The following is a 17070-nucleotide window of genomic DNA, read 5'->3' as shown; positions in this document are numbered from 1 at the left end:
ATTAGCGTTAGCTCCGTGTTAGCGTTAGCTCCGTGTTAGCATAGCGTTAGCTCGGTGTTAGCGTTAGCTCGGTGTTAGCAGGGCTTAGCAAACAGCAGTAAACACAAGCACGTGTAGGGGGGGTGGAGGAGGTGGCGGCGGCGAGTTTTATTTTTTTTTACGACAGTGACATGTGCCTCCCAGAACTGTGGGGGAGCTCCGGAGAGGGAAAAAAAGAGAAACCAACGAAGGAGCGAGCTATTTCCGGCCGACCTGCATTGTTCTGCTTTAAAAATAGTGGATTCATATAGATTATGAGATATTACCATATACATACATTTAACTACGTTTTTTTTTTTTTTTTACATTTCTGAACAGGATCCGTGATTTTAATAGTGAACCTTTCCTCTGTATTGTTAACATTTACAGATCTTTGCATTGTCTGAATGTTTCTCAACTTTATGATGTCCAGAACTAGAAAGTCCTACAGCAGGTGTCATATGTAAAGTTACACCACATTCAGTTTCCATCATGTGTCCATCATCTCATAACTCAGCACGTGACTCTGACTCCACAAACCTCCACAACCTGCCGTGGATCATCATCGTCGTATTGGCTGTAGCCCTGATGCTATTTCTGGGGTTTCTCCATGTTAGGAAACACAGAGGTGCAGTGAAGCAGCTACTCTCCCTATAATATACTGTATATGTCAAATATTTAAAGTCTGTTTCTACTGATGTCAATATTTTTCTTTTTCTTTCCATCAGTTTGCTCAAAGACGTCAAGAACGTCACGCTCAGGTAAGTTTTCTAAGTAATGTGACTCGGATGAACAAGTTATAATATAATGTGTGTCTGTATAACCTGTCCACCTGTCAGCCTTCAGTCTGTTCTGTTCTATTTCATAGACTTTCTCTGTTTTTCAGTTTCTGTAGTGGACGATGCAAATTATGAAAATAGTTTGGAGTATGCAGACGTTGTCACAAATGGAAAAAAAAGGAGAAGGGATGCAGGTGAATAGGCTTGTTTTTTTCTTAATGTGAAACAAACAACAAGAGTTTTCACACATCTGCATTCTCATGCACCTAATTTTTACACAGTCACGTATTCATTGTCTAGGTCGACCACTGAGGAGGTTAAAATAAGAAGAGGGGTCAGTGGCAGTTGAAGCGGTCGACTCTAACGATGAGGAAACAATGATTTCTGTTCCCTCTCTCTGTGGTCTGTTGTTTTAGACGCTGCTGACGCTGGTGAGAGTTTGAACGTCTGCACTGAGACAAACCACAACAGAGAAGCACAGACAGAAAACGGTAAGAGGCCTGTTCAGCCCTGCACTCTGTCACCACCAGTATTTATAACCAGATGTAGAAGCAGGAGACTTCTGCTGTCAGTCACACCAACATGTATCATCAACAAACATACTGATGATTTTAAACAATCTGTGACTGTGTTGAATTGAATTCTTTGAAATTGTACTTCATGTGCTAATGGCTATGTTAAATACAAATTCCACTTGTTTCCAAAACAGCACCAGGATCATTCAGATCCAAGTCTTCCCAGAACCTCAGAGCAGCCAATGCACCACAAGAGAAAAGTGTCTATGCAAATGTTGAGGTGGGAATCGCCTAATCCAATTGATGAATTATTGATTATTTTGTGAATCATGTTGTGAGTATTAGAAAATACTACAGTTCCCTAAAGCTCAGGGTGAGATCTTTATTACTTCTTTATTCGGTAACACTTTACAATAAGGGTCTCTTAATTAACATTAGTTAATACATTATTAAGCATAATTATTAAGCATGTTAACAAATATTTTAACAATCAACATTATTATGTATTACTTATGCTTAGGAAACACATTAATTAATCAATCAATCAATCAATCTTTATTTATAGAGCACCTTTCATACATGGAAATGCAACACAAAGTGCTTTACACACATAGAAAATTAGAGACAGAAAAAACAATTACAAGTAAAAACCCCTCCCTCCCACACTCCATACTACACACACACACACACACACACACCTACACCCACACACACACACGCTCTCACTACTGACACTAATGTAGCCTATTAGTAAGCAGTTAGTTAATGTTTACTACTCAAAGTTAGTTAATACATTTAAAAGTTGAATAATGTAATTAGTTATTGTGTATGCATTACTCAGCATTAATTAACACATTAGTTTATATATTAATGCTTAATAATGTACTAACTAATGTTAATTAAGGGACCCTTATTGTAAAGTTTTACCTTTATTCATAATAAGAAGGCCACTGAAGGAAACTCAGTGAAAAGCTGAGTAAGTGACCGTTGAGTTGAGTGTCATGATTTACCACAGATATAATATTTATGTACTATTTTGTCTTACAGTACGAGTGAAGACTGAAGAGAGAAAGAGAGACAGTTCTTTTGAAGAGGAAATATCCAAAGATAAAGTTTAATCATGTTTATGTGTAATAAAACTGGATGTGTACATTTCTAAAGTGTTGTTTTCTCAAGTTCAATTAATAAAAACTGAATTTTGAATCACATGTATTGCATATTCCACTATAAGAACAATAATATAATTCAGGTTTGTCCAACCTGTTGTTTGGTGGATTGCATATCCACTGCTCTGATAGAGTTTATGAATCATTAACAGATCATTGACTTTTATTTATTGCTCTGGTTGATCAGTTGTAGAATTTCATGTAATTGTTCAGTATATTGATCAGTAACAGCTGCTGATTGGTCTCCAAACACTGAAGAAGCTGCTTGAAGGCTGAAATAGTTACAAACATTAAAACATCATTCACACAGACGTCTTCAGATATAATATATTAATGAATCAATCAATAATTAAACAGTTTCACTATGAGTGTGTTTGTACTGAAGTGAACTTTGAGTCTGGTGATCACCAGTGTAAAATATTACAGGTGCAATTAAAACCATCATGACTCAGAACAATGACTCTTTAGTCTGAGCAGTTGATAAACTGAGACACTGCAGCTTTAAGGAAATCAAGTCGCACTCTGATGACGACTGGATCCAATTACATCTGATCAGTTATTGATTTATTTTTGCCAATATCTTCATACTGCCTTTGTTTTGAATGCAGTTGTTGATGAGAGTTTGTCTTCAACGTCGGCTGAACAGTGTGAACTCACAGCTTCACTGTTTGGGTTCAGCTGAAAACACCAATGATGTGGATGTGTTGAGTGATGCTGCCAGTGGGGGGCGCTGTTTTCCAGCACTGATGCTGTACTTGTACCTCATGTAAATAAGAAGCAGCCTGTGGTTTAAACTGAAATGCTGTGTTTCTGCTCTGTTGTGTGAGATCAGATATCCCAGAATGCATCAGTTTTAACACATCATAGCACATGTTCATAGTTGGCAGTGAGAATAAGCTCATTATGATGATGATGTGGACCTGGTGTTTGATCCTAAGTCTGTAGAATCTGGACCTTCTACCACTCAGTGTTTCTCCTCCAGTCACACAAGCTCCTGTTCCTTCCAATGGAGGAGATATCTGACGTCCTCAAAGCTGTGAGTCGTCTGGTAGGTTAAACTGTGGTGCAGATGGTCACATGTGGTCTAAGTAGAGTTTTCAGCCTCTGGGCCAATCAGAGTGAAGCAGGAAGAGGAAGTTCTCATCGACTCTCCTCTTCAGCTGTATCTCAGTGTGATGCTCAGTCAGTCAGTCCGTCAGTCAGCAGCAGGAAGACGACATGGAGGGGACGGCTCTCAGCTTCAGACTGAGTGAGTAGTCTAGGAACAACGTTCTCAGCTTCTTCTGCTCAACTCTCACATGTTCCAGGATAGAAGTGCATCTGATTCAGTTTCCTTCTGTTTTCTGCTCAGTGATGTTCGTCTTCATTCTGCTGAGTGGTGGAGTCCAGATTAATCTCAGGTTGAATCTCATTAGTCGTTTTAATTTGAAGTTTCATCATTCATCAACCAACAACAGTGAAGATAAAGCAACCTGCATCATGAAACCACAACATGAAGATGAAACGGAAAAAACCTCCACACTCAAGGTTTAAAAAAAAACATCTTAAATTTTAATTTAGCAGGTTTTTGATTTTATACAAAATTTTTATACAAATTCACCAGATTGCAGTGCTCATGGTAAGAATAACACATCAACTAAATGATGACGTCTACACAGATGTTGTTCTACAATCAAACTGTAAATGATGTCCAGAAACTACTAAAGATATGAAAACACTCTGAATCATCATAAATGATGATCAAATCCTCAGATTGTGTTAAATCAGCTCCAAAGACCATCTGTTTTTACTTTGATCTATTCTTTGTTTCTATGTGTATAAGCAATGATGACTTTACTGTAGTGTCTCACTACAGTGTGTTGTGTTGTTTGTGTTATTATGTGTGGAAGTTCATAAAAAGCTGAAACACAATATTAAACTACATCAGCAAACGTCTTCAGAGTTGTTGACGAGTACATGTCGCCACAGCCTGTAACAAAAAGCAAAAAAGAAGTTGAGGATAAAATAAATCATCAAAATATATCATAAGCAGACAGATGTGATGTACGAACAGTATATAATGTAACATGATGTCAGACCTCTCCACTGGGGTTTATAAGTGTTGCTTTAACCAGATCTCCACATTCCTCTTCATACTTTTCTTCATTTTCCCAGATCTGTGAATGTAGAGTTGGAGAAGATCAAAGCTGTGAATTGTTCTCTCCATGACAGAAACCCTGTGTTCACCTGCAGCTCTTTGACATATCGGGCCCTAGTTTGCTGGCGCAGCGCAGGTGGCGCAAGGTAGCGCAGCCGGTCTAATGCAAGTTTCGACCAGCGCAGCCTAGCGCAAAGTCAGATTGGAAGAATGTCCCGCCGAGGTTGCGCTGAAAGCTCGCCACCTCCAACCAGGTCTAATCTCAGGGCAGGGCGAAGCGCAGCAGGTGCAGTGGAAGTTTGGCTGACTGACCTGCAGTGCACACACGTCACCAAGACCTCACAGGCAGATCTCCACAGTTCCAGACACATTTCAATGCAATAAATATCCACAATAACCACTATTTAATGCAACTAACGAAATCAACACGTGAATTTATATCTATATAGATTGTCCCGTCACATCTGACGTCAGATCAAAGCAGAGATCAAAGGCTGTGGCACACGTAATGGAAACTCCACCTGAATTAACACAGCAGGGACGAACTGGCACTGAAAAGCAGCTGTGGATGTCCCAAAAGCAGGACTGAGGGTGGATGACTGCATGTCGCTGCCATACCACTCTGCCCTTGTGATGATCCCCTTTATTTATTTATTTATTTACTTATTAATTCATAAGCGCGTGCGACCGCATCACGCAGCCGTAATGAAAAACAAAACACAAATCATTATCTCTCTTAGTCCACCACAACAGCCTCGGTATCAGATAGTCAGTATATAGCCTACTACAGTATACTCAGCATCTCTATCACAGAAAAAAAAGACGGACAGAGAGAGAGAGAGAGAGAGAGAGGAGGGCAGAGAGAGAGAGAGAGAGAGAGAGAGAGCGTCCTTTACGCTGATTTCATGGTGTTTGTTCATGTTGTGATTAGTGTAGCCTACACCTCTCATCTTATACACAGGGTTTGAATAAATGTGAGTTTCTTTATTAGTTTATTAGTTGTTGTTTATTACATTGGGCAGCCGTTCTCAGTGTATCAGATCAATCCTGGTTAAGTATATTACTAAACTCATTATTGGTCACTCTGAGCTCGGACCTCCGGACCAAAACAGCTGTTTCCTCCTGGGAGAGGTTCGGCCTCTGGCGTCGCTGTTTCCTCCGCCCATGTCCAAGTATAAAATGACAAAAACACCCCGTTGGCGTGGCGAAGCTGCGCTGCACTTAGACTTCGCTCGGTCTAGGAAACTAGGGCCCATGAAGTGCGTTTGTCACACAGAGTACAGCTCAGGCTGTGAGGAAAGTCCTATCATGTTTCTGTTGCTCTGTGGAAATTGTAGAGTCTAGTGTTTGTAGAGGTTTGACCGTCCATCACTTCCCCAGCTTCATGGATGTGAAGCAGTAAATAGTCAGAATGTCCCTTTAAGCAGAAAATGAGGAAGAAAAAACAGAGAAGAGCTGCAAGAAATGGAAAACAACTTTTAACAAGTGAAACTCACAGGCTCTGTCTTTCCTGGCTGACACTGGTGATACTGTTTGAGTGTGATGGTTTCATTTTTCTCGGTGAACTCCAGTTTTAACTTCCAGTTCTTCAGCTGCAGTGTCTGTTTGAAGGAAAGTGGATCATGTCAAACAGGAAGTGACAACATGAGACTGACTAAATAACCATGAAGGACAATAATCACTAAACTTCACTAAGAGTTTCTTCTTGTTGATAAAGGAGAAGCTCAGCTCAAATCCAGCTTCTACTGGGAAACACACATTTCTTCTCTGATCTTCATCTTTACCTCAGAGGAGTCGTTTCTGAGATCAACAGTTGCTCCAAATGGATCGATCATAATGACGTAGTCTTTGTCTAGTTCTTCCTGTCTCTGCTGGCTGGGTGTCTGATGGAGGAGGAAACATCCAGTTACATGTGTGAAGCAGTGAGTGGAGGTGGATGGATAATTCAGTGAATAAAGTGAAGCTGTGAGACGTTCAAGGACCAGTGAGGACAAACAGATCAGTGTGATGTGGAGAAGGTACAGAGAGAAAGAGTAGAGGAGACAGAGAGTTAATAATGATCAGATGAACAACCTCTTTCTCCATCTTCTCCACTTCTCTCTCAGCTTCCTCCTTCTTCCTGTTGGTCTCAGCTTGGTTTGTCTCCAGCTGGGATTGAACAGAGACATGGACAGAGACTCAGTGTTGGACCAGCTTTGTCTTAAAGACATGAATGTGACACATGACTCAGTGGAGACACTCAGCTGTCTTCTCTTATTGTTACAAACATGTGGACTGGAGGAAACTAAGAAAATCTCTGACTGAACAAATGAACCTGTTGGTTCTTGGTCTCCAGCTCCTTCATCAGACTCTGAAGTTCATCTTCTAGTTTCTTCTTCTCTTCCTGGAGCTGCTGGAGTTCATCTTGTTTCTGTTTCATCTGAGAGGAAACACAGAAATAAACAGCAGAATCTTAAAATCCATTGCTAATGTAATTGTAGGGCGACTCGTCTATTGTATCAATCTCTCCCTGTCCACAGGCATTGTTCCTGAAAAGACAAAAATTGCAAAAATCATCCCCATATATAAATCTGGAGATAAAAATGATATGATTAATTACCGCCCTATATCTATCTTACTCACACTCTCCAAAATAATGGAGAGAGTTGTTTACAACAGATTGAGCGGCTATCTCGATGAACTAAATATACTTACGTCATCTCAATACGGTTTCAGGAAGAAAAATACTACTTGTATGACTGTCCTTGATCTCCTTGAAAAAGCAAATGACGCATTAGAACATGGCCTTCGACACCATTAATCTAAGTATATTGTTGGATAAATTGACCCATTATGGGATCAGAGGTCTAGCTCTTAAATGGTTTACAAGTTACCTCTCTCAGAGACAACAATATGTGAACATACACAACAGTAAATCATTACACAAATACATCAAATATGGGGTCCCTCAGGGCTCTATTCTCGGGCCTGTTCTCTTCATTGTCTACATAAATGATTTGGTTAATTCCTCTAAAGTTCTCCAGAAAATTATTTTTGCCGACGATACTAACCTATTTACATCACACAACAATATAAATTAACTCCAGGACCTCCTTAACAATGAGCTCTTGAGTGTGGATAATTGGTTAAAGTAAACAAACTTTCCCTTAATATTGGGAAAACCAATTATATGTTATTTAATTCAAACAAAAAACTAAAAAAAATGGAAAATTCGGCCATTCAAATCAAAATAGACGGTGAAGAGATAAAAAGAGTCCACTCAACCAAGTTTCTTGGGGTCCTCATAGATGACCGTTTAAATTTTAAGAACCACATAGATCACCTTGTCCAAAAACTATCCAAATACGTAGGCCTGTTCTTCAAACTGAGACACCTGCTTCCGCACTCTGCCCTCCTCAGCCTGTACAAAAACCTATTCGAACCACATCTAAACTATTGTAACATTATCTGGTGCAACACCTATCCCAGCCATCTTAAGAAACTTGAAATTTTACAAAAACAGATAATCCGTGCCATCTCCTGGACAAAAGCAAATTCACCTACTCGTCATCTGTTTGCCCAGTATGGTATCCTTCGACTCAATGAATTCAATTACTTCCATAACGCTTGCGCAATATATCAGGTGATCTCAGGTTTGAACCTCAGACTAAAACAACTCATGCCAGTCTTCGTCCCCCAACACACCCACAATACCAGACATAAACACCTCATTGTAGGCAAAAAACGTGAACTAGTAGGAACCAGTATGAGTGTGGTGTGTCGGGGACCACAGATATGGAATGAACTGAGTGACAGCCTCAAAACATCACGATCTATCTCCTTGTTTAAACGTCATCTAAAGGAACAATTGCTAAACTCATACATAAAATGTACATCCCGGGATCACAAACTGTATGTTAAGTGTATGTTGTGTTGTATGTAATATTTAAATGTATGTAAGTGTCATGTGCATGTAAATGTGTTTACAATGTGTGTCTAATGTATGTCTAATGTACGTAAATGGCTCCTACCACAAGCTTCAGTTAGCTTCCCCAGACCAGTTCACACACCTTATGACTATCAAGCCAACTATGATTTTTGTTGTGTGTGTGAATAAAGTGGGTGCATCGTGAAATTGAAAAAGAGGACAGAGTAGAGATGAGATGGAAAAATTATTCATCACTTTATCACAAGTTAATGGTAGTTTTGTTTCTTGAACCCAACAATATCCAGAATCCAGACAACAGTGTCCTGACAGCCTAAGGAGTGCTGCTTTTAAAATCACTTTATGGAGCGAGAAAGAGAAACTGAACAAAATCATGAGCTACTGAAAGAAAACGTTGTGTAAGGTTGTATTCACACCTGCAGTGTTAGAGCGCACTAAATTTAGTGCGCACTAAATTTGGTCCAGTTTGGGTCAGTGTGAAAGCACATCGCACTCTAATGCGCACCAAAACTAGTGCGGCCTGAGGAGGTGGTCTCGGTTCGGCTCCAGCCGAACTCTGGTGCACTAGTTGATGTGTGAAAGCAACCGCACTCTGGTGCAAGCCAACTGCCAGGCGAACTCAACAGGTTTGAGCTAAAAGGGCTCCCGTAGTCACTGACAACGGGTTAACGCAGCGGGGAGACCGCCCTGTGCTCCGGTCCTACGGAGCTCCGGTCCTACGGAGCTCTGTCCCCACAAACAAAGCAGCAGCAGCGGGGCAGACCGTCGGTGCGTGTCCGCTGAGTCCGCTCAGACACCGGACAGGTCGGCGGGTCCGCCCCTTGTGTCCGCGGAGCAGCTGATTACCGAGCAGCAGAGGTCCGCCCGTGTTTAACGTTTAACTAACGGGACCAAGCTAGGTGAACGCAACCGGAAACCAGCCGGAAGTACCAAACAGAGTTATACATGCAAACAATATAGAAATAAATGACCAGAGCTACTAACAACCGGCCCTACTTGAGTCTCCATCATGAAAGTTTTATCAATCAGCGCTTCCAGATTTCAGCCGGTAGTCATGGAGACATGACGTTCTCCAAGTTTGGTCCCGAGTGACAAAAAGCAGTAACTGAAAAATGAAACAATGTATCATTTTAACATTTGGTGCGCACCAGGGTGCGCACTAAACAGGTATGAATACACCCTAAAAGACACAAATCAGAACCACCTTGAACTCAAAAGAGAAATCGAACAAAAACATGTATAAAAGCTACAAATCTGAACCTCCTTCTTCTTGGTCTGGAGCTCAGTCTCCTTGGTCTTCAGCTCTTTCTTCAGCTTTTCTACTTCCTGCTCAGCTTTCTCCTCCTTCTCCTTCAGTTCTTCTCTGGTTGGACTCTGGATCAGAAGAAGAACATGTGACTGAACTTACTGTCCAATGACTCATATAGAAACAAATGCAGCATCAATTGTTGTGAACTTTTCTGTGTCTTGTGGTTGGTAACATGGGGTTTCTCCTCAGAGGAGACTGAACCAGTTCAGATGTTGTGTTCATGAAGTTGATGAAGAAAGTGAAGCAACAAGCAGCAGAGAATCAGTCTGTGTCTCAGTGTTGATCTCATTCACAGTCTACAGCTGAGAAAAGCTGATGAGATCATCAATGACTTTGGTGTTTAGTTCATGAGGAACATCATAGTGTTTCACTGGGTTCATGACATCAGGACTTACTGTAGAGAAAACATTTATGCGATGCCGGGTTGGTGTGTTTCTGATCTTCTGCAGCTGTGAGGGAGGAGGAGAGACAGACAGAGACATGATGACCACTTTAAAGTCTCTGTTCAATTCTACAACCCAGGAGCTCATTATACAGCCAGTGGACTTTATCTGAGACATCATGTCACTGAGTGGAGGAGAGATGAAGAAAGTCAACTAGACATGTGAACCAATGCTGAAGGATCAATATCAAGAAATAAACCTCTGAGTTCTTGGTGTTCAGCTTTTCCTTCAGCTCCTTCAGCTCTTCCTCCGTCCTCTGATTGTCTTCACTGAGCTTCAGCAGCTCAGCTTGTTTCTCTTTAATCTGGGAGGAGAGAGAAGATGAAGACCATGACAGAGATCTTCATTTCTTCATGTTTAAAACCACTGACCTGAACAAACTGACTGTTAGTGAGATGCTGAAGGACAAACTGTAATCAGTCTGTTGTATTAGTGACTTGGAGACAAACCTGTTTCTTCTTGTTCTTCAGTTGCTCTCTCATGGTCTCCACTCTCTTGTCAGCTTCCTCCTTTTTCTTCTTTTCTTCCTCTTCCTCCCTCCTCTCCTGCTCAGATCTCTGCTTCTTTAATTGAAACACAATTCAGTTGAACAAAGACAACAAGAGAGACATTAAAAGAAGAAGTGAAGAAAACATGTTCTGTTGAAAAGTGTAATTCAACTTTCATTGGTTTCAATTGTGATTATCCTTCAGAAGTAAGTCATCTTTTCATTTTTGACTTTTCTCTCTGCCATTCTTTGTTCTTGTCTTTTCTTTGTCTCTTTGGACACTCAGATTTTGTTTCTCTATGTAAAGATTTCATATCCTTCGCTCTCAATCTGAGCTTTATTTAATTCATGTTGTTTTTCTCCTTTGCCTGAAAACACTACTTACATCATTTTTAATTGTTTCCTTGTTTCCTTTTTTCTTTTTGTCATTCTCCATTGTCACTGTTTCCCCTGTCATGAGCTTCTCTCTCTCTGTTTCTCCTCCATCAGTTTCATCCCCCTGGTTTCTCTTGGTCTCTGTGTAAAAGCAAACAGTTCAATTTCAAAATAAAATACATTTACTTACTTCACTGTGATATAAGAGTATGACAATAAAACACCTGTCACTTTGATTAAGTTGAATTTAATTGTCACAGTGAACTTCTATGTCCCCAGACTCAGTCTTTCCAATTGAAGCCATTGGAAACTTGACATTGACAAACCACTGTAGTTCATTTGTGACTTACTGATGTTTTTTCTCTTCAAGATGAAAAAGACAAATGAGAGAATAATCAAAACAGCCGAAGTAACAACCAAGCCAGTGATGAGAGAAGAACTGGACTGGACCTTAAAGAAATCATCTGAAATGAGACAACACACAATCAGATCAGATGGTGTTTGTGTAGAACTAGACCTCAGCTGTTTGAAACTTACGCAGTGTTTAAATGTAGAGTTTTGACCTGGAACATGAATGTGAGTGTCTCTGGTCTGGTTGATGGTCTTCTGTTGGACTCTACAGGTGAAGCTGTTGCTGTGTCTCTTCTCCACAGTCACTCTGCTGCTGACAGTATAGAGGACATCAGGACCTCTGACTGTCTCTGTAGGTCCAGCAGAGAGCAGCTTTCCCTCAGCGTCCAGCCACAGCAGCTCAGGCTCTGGATACCAGCCTTTAGACTCACACTGTAACACCACTCCCCCCTTGTCTTTGTCAGTCCTTGCTAAACTGATGACAGGTGACGAGGCAGCACCTGAAAATGGACAACAGGGACATTTCAAAATAAGAGTCAGAAATACAACCATCAAATTAATAATTAAGGAAGAGGCATCAAAGAAAATGTATTACTGTGAAGGTAGGTAAATTAACATTTGTATTTATGCCCTTGGTGAAGTATTTCTCTACTTACCAACGAGAAGCTCAATGAAGGATTCTTTTTTCTTGTCTGGTATGAAACATTTGTATCTCCCTTCATCAGCAGGTTTCACTCTGGACAGTTTCAGTGAAATGTTTCCGTGCTTCAGTTCATCAGTGAACAGTGATGTTCGTCCTGAGAACGATGGGTTTTTGTCATATATCAGCTCCTGACCTGCACGTTGCACATAGACAATTCTTGGCTGCAGGTCAGACCTCGTCCACTCCAATGTCTTGGCAGTAACATCCTCAGCAGGTTCAAGGTGACATGGCAAAATTATGTCATCACCAACCGTTGCCACTATTGGCTGAGATGGAACAACTAACAGAGATTGACCTGAAAAGAGAGAATATATATATTGGTTAATAACCATAAGAATTATGTTGATGCTTTCGTCATTAATAAATGAATATTGTACAGCAAGATCAGGTACTACCAGACTGTCTTCTTCCAATGGGCCTCATTCACGAACCATTCTTACAAACAAATGTATTTGTAAGTCCTGCTTACACAGTTTTTATGCAGACTGAATCATTCGCAAATGTTTTCTTATCCAAAATTTGCACAATATTGCTCTTTATCCAATTACTAGATGCACTGGTGTATGCCCATTGTTGTTGGTCTGTCACCAGATACTTCATAATTATATCTATGTAAAGTGTGTTTGGGCACCTGTAAAAGTGACTAACAAATAAAATGTATCATTATTATTACTGTTTACGTGGTAAGTAAACACGTATGTTGCCAGGGAAACGATTTGTACACATTTCTTATTCTTCATTTTACAAGAGGTGGGTTGAATTATGTGTGGGTTCAACACCATGAGCGACACATTTCAAATTTAATTAATTTAATGCATTATTGAAATGAAAAGACTCATCAAGTTCATCTACTCGTATGAAGTTACCTCCAGCAAAGGGCATCAGGAGAAGATGGATGACCAGGACACTGATGGTTGTGAGTGGAGACTGGATGGAGAGTCCAGCCAGATGATGAAACATTATGCAGGTCTGGAAATGTACACAAACCATAAACACATCAAATACACTTCTAAACTGATCTTTGGACATTTTTTTACAATTGAAAGCAGTTTCACACTTATCATTGACTCTTCTTCTTCCTGCTCTCAACGAAGGCGGGCGCATCTCTCCCTCTCTCCCCTCTCCCTAATCTTCCCTGCTTTGCTTCTCACGTCTCGTCCTGTCTTGTCTCAAACTTTGGGAGCCTCTCTCCGCATTGCTCTCCAAATTTAAATCATGGAATTGGACAACTGGTCTCTCAACGCAATTGACAGAATTTTCTTCACAAGAAGCTTGGGTTCGGGGGAACCTGTCTGCCCTGACGGACAGTTCACCGCTGATCACATGATGGATTCGTGGGAGAAGCGGAGGGTCGTGTGCCTGGCGATTCTTTACGTTGAGGTCATCGAGGATGTCTACATATTCGGAACCATGATAACAGGTTATCTGCTGATTGGATTAGGCATTGCCCTGGTGTATCGAAAAATTCGGAAGACAGTGACAGCAGTCCAAAGCCCCATGAAGCTGCCCAACATGATTGATGGAGTGGGCAGAGCTGTTAGCACTCTGACTGTGGGTACAGCAACACGGAAAACATCTTGGAGAAGATGGCTGCGGCCGCGGCTGGTTGCCTATCTGCGCTGGGACACCTCCACCCCCTTTCCCCTGTCTCCCGGTGCAAGTTGTTTTTGAGTTCTTATGTGTAAAGTGTGCTCATGCGTGCCTATGTTGCTGAAGTTCTTTTTCCTGGCCCCACACTGTACTGCCCCAGAGGAGCATAGTCTGGGAGCTGCAGCTCTGGACAGAGGACAGCATCTTCACCTTGCAAGCAAGCTTGTTTTGAATGTACTGATTGGCAATGCTTCTTTGATAGTTGTGGTGATAATATTAATGAACTCACTGATACAATTTTGTCATATATCACAATTTGTATGGATTCAGTGATCCAAGTTAAGCTGGTTGTTTGTTTTTTCACACAATAAGCCAGATGTGACAGTTGACGGTTCCTGTCACTATGCCTCCAATTGATCATGCGCCCTGGCTACAAGGGGATGTCCCTTTGGGTGACTGGCTAGCGCGCGTGACTCTTACCCGGGAGGTGTGGGATCCACCCCCGCCCGGGCCCTCTTCACCTTGCCACACATAGGTATCTAAGGACCTGGAATCTATTAATAAGAAGAAAACAATCTTTTTACTGGCGAGTGGTGACCCTCACGAGATAGGGTATGGCTGTATCTAGAGAGGTCAGGGCTTAAAGGTACAGTATGTAAGAAATCTAAAGCAACTGGCCATAAAATCCTCTTAATATGTCACAGAGACTCAGGAATAATGTTCATATAACATGATGAACTCACCAACAACAATTGTACAGCCAGAGTATTCACATTCAAAATCTTTTTTTGCAGACTGCAAATCATGTTTATGTTTTGAATTTACATGGTGGCATGTTGCGCCACCTAGCCCTCTCTCCCAGTCACGGCAGCGTCAGTAGCATTTCAGCCTCAGTCTGCTTCCACTGAGCTGCCGCTACGGCTGGGAGGAAAAACGAGATCACTGTGTTTTGAATTTGACTGCAGTAACCGTTTTTGGCCACATTCTTACATATGACACCTTTAAATAGCCAAATAGAAAAAATAGAAAAACAATCTAAAAAAAAGGTGACCGCATCAGCCTGGCAGAGAATCAAATCTATGGCTACAATCAGTGCTGTAATGAGCCCAAATCAGTGCAAATGGGGTTAATAGTGACTGTTTGTCTGATGTCTTTAACACTTTCTTTTCCCGTTTTGAAAGGTCTGATTTTATTCAAGATGTCTCCAGGTTGAGGAACTCCCTGACACCATGAAACAATAACACGGTATCCCAATAGCAGGTTATGGCTTCATTTAAGAAAACAAAAAAGCAAAAAAGAGGAACGCAAGTTCTCCACGAGGGTGTTTTCTTTCTTCATTGCTTTCTATTCACTGACAGATGGGTCTCTCAAAGAGGACAGTTTCTTAGTAAAATTTCCAGAAGACACAGCTTTGATCTCATTCCTTCAGGGCACAAAGTGAGAGTGAGACCACGGACGGGCACTCCCTGACTTTGTCAAGTGGTGTGACGACAGTTTCATAAATATGAAACAATATATCCAGCCCAACTAGACTTACTGTACAAAGTTCTACAACAGGAAAAATCATGTTGACCCAAACTTCATTGCAGAATAAATATATATCCGTAATTAATCTAAAAAATGTATTGATAAACCTGACGTATACCTTCACTAGAACTCTTTCCGTGAAACACTTTTCCAATTTAAAATTCACATGAGCATTTATGTGAGAAAATTATGTCTCACAGTTTGCTGTTGAACTACCAGACAAGTCTATAAATCCATAAAAGTGTTTATGTATACAGCTCATACATTTTGAAAAGAGTAGATAATCACATTTCATTTGGAATACATTGACACAACATTTCCATGGACACTAAAGTGTTTCAACTAAATGTCTAATCATTGTTGAATTTAGAAACACATATTCTGCAACAAACAGAATTTTGTAATTTTTTTCTAGAACAAAAATTATTGAGAAAACAACGTACCTGTTGTTCGATGTGTTGCTCATTTCAACTGACAACAGGTGTAAAGTCTGTGAATCATTTACTGACTAATGATCATAAACTGCTCCAGTTTGTCAACTGCAGAAACCTTTAGACTTTTTATGGCTCATCTCAAATCATGTACAACTTCCAAACTGTTCAAGTTCAGCCGAGCCATTCTTCTATAAACTAAAAAGTATGATTTTATTCTTTAAACTATTATAATTATTATTTGTATCATTTAGTTTTTTAGTTTTTAGTAGAATTACACAGGAATCAAAATAATCGGAAACAGGGTTTTGCAATTTCAATAAAACTGAAATTGCAAGGAGAACTTAATTTCTGATTAATAGGCTAAAGTACTTGCTAATCAAATCTTCAATTTATCAGTTCATTTTTAAACACAGACATGACATCGAGTGATCAGTTTTATTCCGAGCACCTTAACAGCTGAACTTTAACCCTGTTGCCATGCAACTATCATTATAAAATAAAACATCATAAACCACTGTCCAATTTCATTTTGTTATCTCAGTGACCCAGAAAAAGTTTTTGGAGGCAAAATTCAGCTCTCCATCCCAGCTTTCACACCACTGACTTCTTGCATTTAAACCAGCACTAAGTAACTTTTCAACCTTCATAAAATATTTTCATAACTTTTGTGATGATACATCGACTTACAACAAGTTGAATGACACCTCTGTCATGGCCTGAGGGGGTCTGTATCTCTTTCTCTGGCACTAAGCAGGTTTGAGGAGCATGGTAGGAACCCTGCTCTCACTTAAGTTTCACTTTCACTTTTGCGAGTCACAACAAGGAGGGAGCAGGCAAAACGGCACTTAAGCAATGGATTATGTTTGTGTTTTCACTTTGAAATGATCCACTGGAAACAGAAACTTAGTTTTGATGTCTTCTGTTAATTTTAATGCAGGATATTTACAGGGCTTCACGCTAGTGTTCATGGGAAATGGAGTCTTCCTTCAGGCAAAACACTACCTTTTTGGTCCACAGGCGCCGCCAAACTCAACCAAAACTGAAAGTTCTTTAGTACTGCTTTAAAGTGATGGTTGTACTGGAATTAAATCACAAGGTTCACAACTGTCCAATATGGATGTGATATAGGAGGATACTTGTGTCATGTCAGTGTAGGCCTTACATTGAGCTCATATGGATAGAGATGGACCTCTGGACAACTACAGTTCATCAGGCTGGATAACTCAGGCTCAGGGACAGTGATGAGCAGAATTTTGGCTTCACACTATTCTGGATTCATTCCTGTCCACTAAAAAGATTCTAACTATAACT

The 17070-nt window shown here is 40.5% G+C and overlaps 2 protein-coding genes and 1 long non-coding RNA gene across 3 annotated transcripts in view; all 3 read right to left on the bottom strand.

The window, feature by feature from the left end:
- Positions 1 to 6093: 6093 nt before the first annotated feature.
- LOC146968396 (uncharacterized) overlaps positions 6094 to 17070 on the bottom strand; it is a 431785-nt gene continuing 420808 nt past the window's right edge. The window contains exons 19-20 of the mRNA XM_085760507.1: positions 6400 to 6498; positions 6094 to 6216 (exon numbers count right to left, since the gene is read on the bottom strand). Of these exons, the coding sequence (XP_085616633.1) occupies positions 6094 to 6216; positions 6400 to 6498 (222 nt within the window). The remainder of the gene's footprint in view (positions 6217 to 6399; positions 6499 to 17070) is intronic.
- LOC146968411 (uncharacterized) overlaps positions 6590 to 17070 on the bottom strand; it is a 42766-nt gene continuing 32285 nt past the window's right edge. The window contains exons 2-3 of the long non-coding RNA XR_015034211.1: positions 6930 to 7034; positions 6590 to 6763 (exon numbers count right to left, since the gene is read on the bottom strand). This is a non-coding gene — a long non-coding RNA (uncharacterized LOC146968411). The remainder of the gene's footprint in view (positions 6764 to 6929; positions 7035 to 17070) is intronic.
- LOC146968413 (butyrophilin subfamily 3 member A2-like) lies at positions 10146 to 13174 on the bottom strand. Its single transcript, XM_085760346.1, has 8 exons — positions 13075 to 13174; positions 12162 to 12503; positions 11718 to 12005; positions 11505 to 11618; positions 11165 to 11295; positions 10742 to 10855; positions 10492 to 10596; positions 10146 to 10298 (listed from the first exon to the last, which is right to left on the bottom strand). The coding sequence occupies exons 1-8, from the start codon at positions 13166 to 13168 to the stop codon at positions 10146 to 10148; spliced, it is 1341 nt and encodes a 446-aa protein (XP_085616472.1). The 5' UTR covers positions 13169 to 13174.

This window comes from Trachurus japonicus, chromosome 18 (assembly GCF_045865225.1).
Source record: "Trachurus japonicus isolate A0001 chromosome 18, Traja_1.0".
NCBI lineage: Eukaryota > Metazoa > Chordata > Actinopteri > Carangiformes > Carangidae > Trachurus > Trachurus japonicus.
The sequence above is the reverse complement of the archived record's forward strand: the minus strand, read 5'-3'. Positions and strand labels throughout refer to the sequence as shown.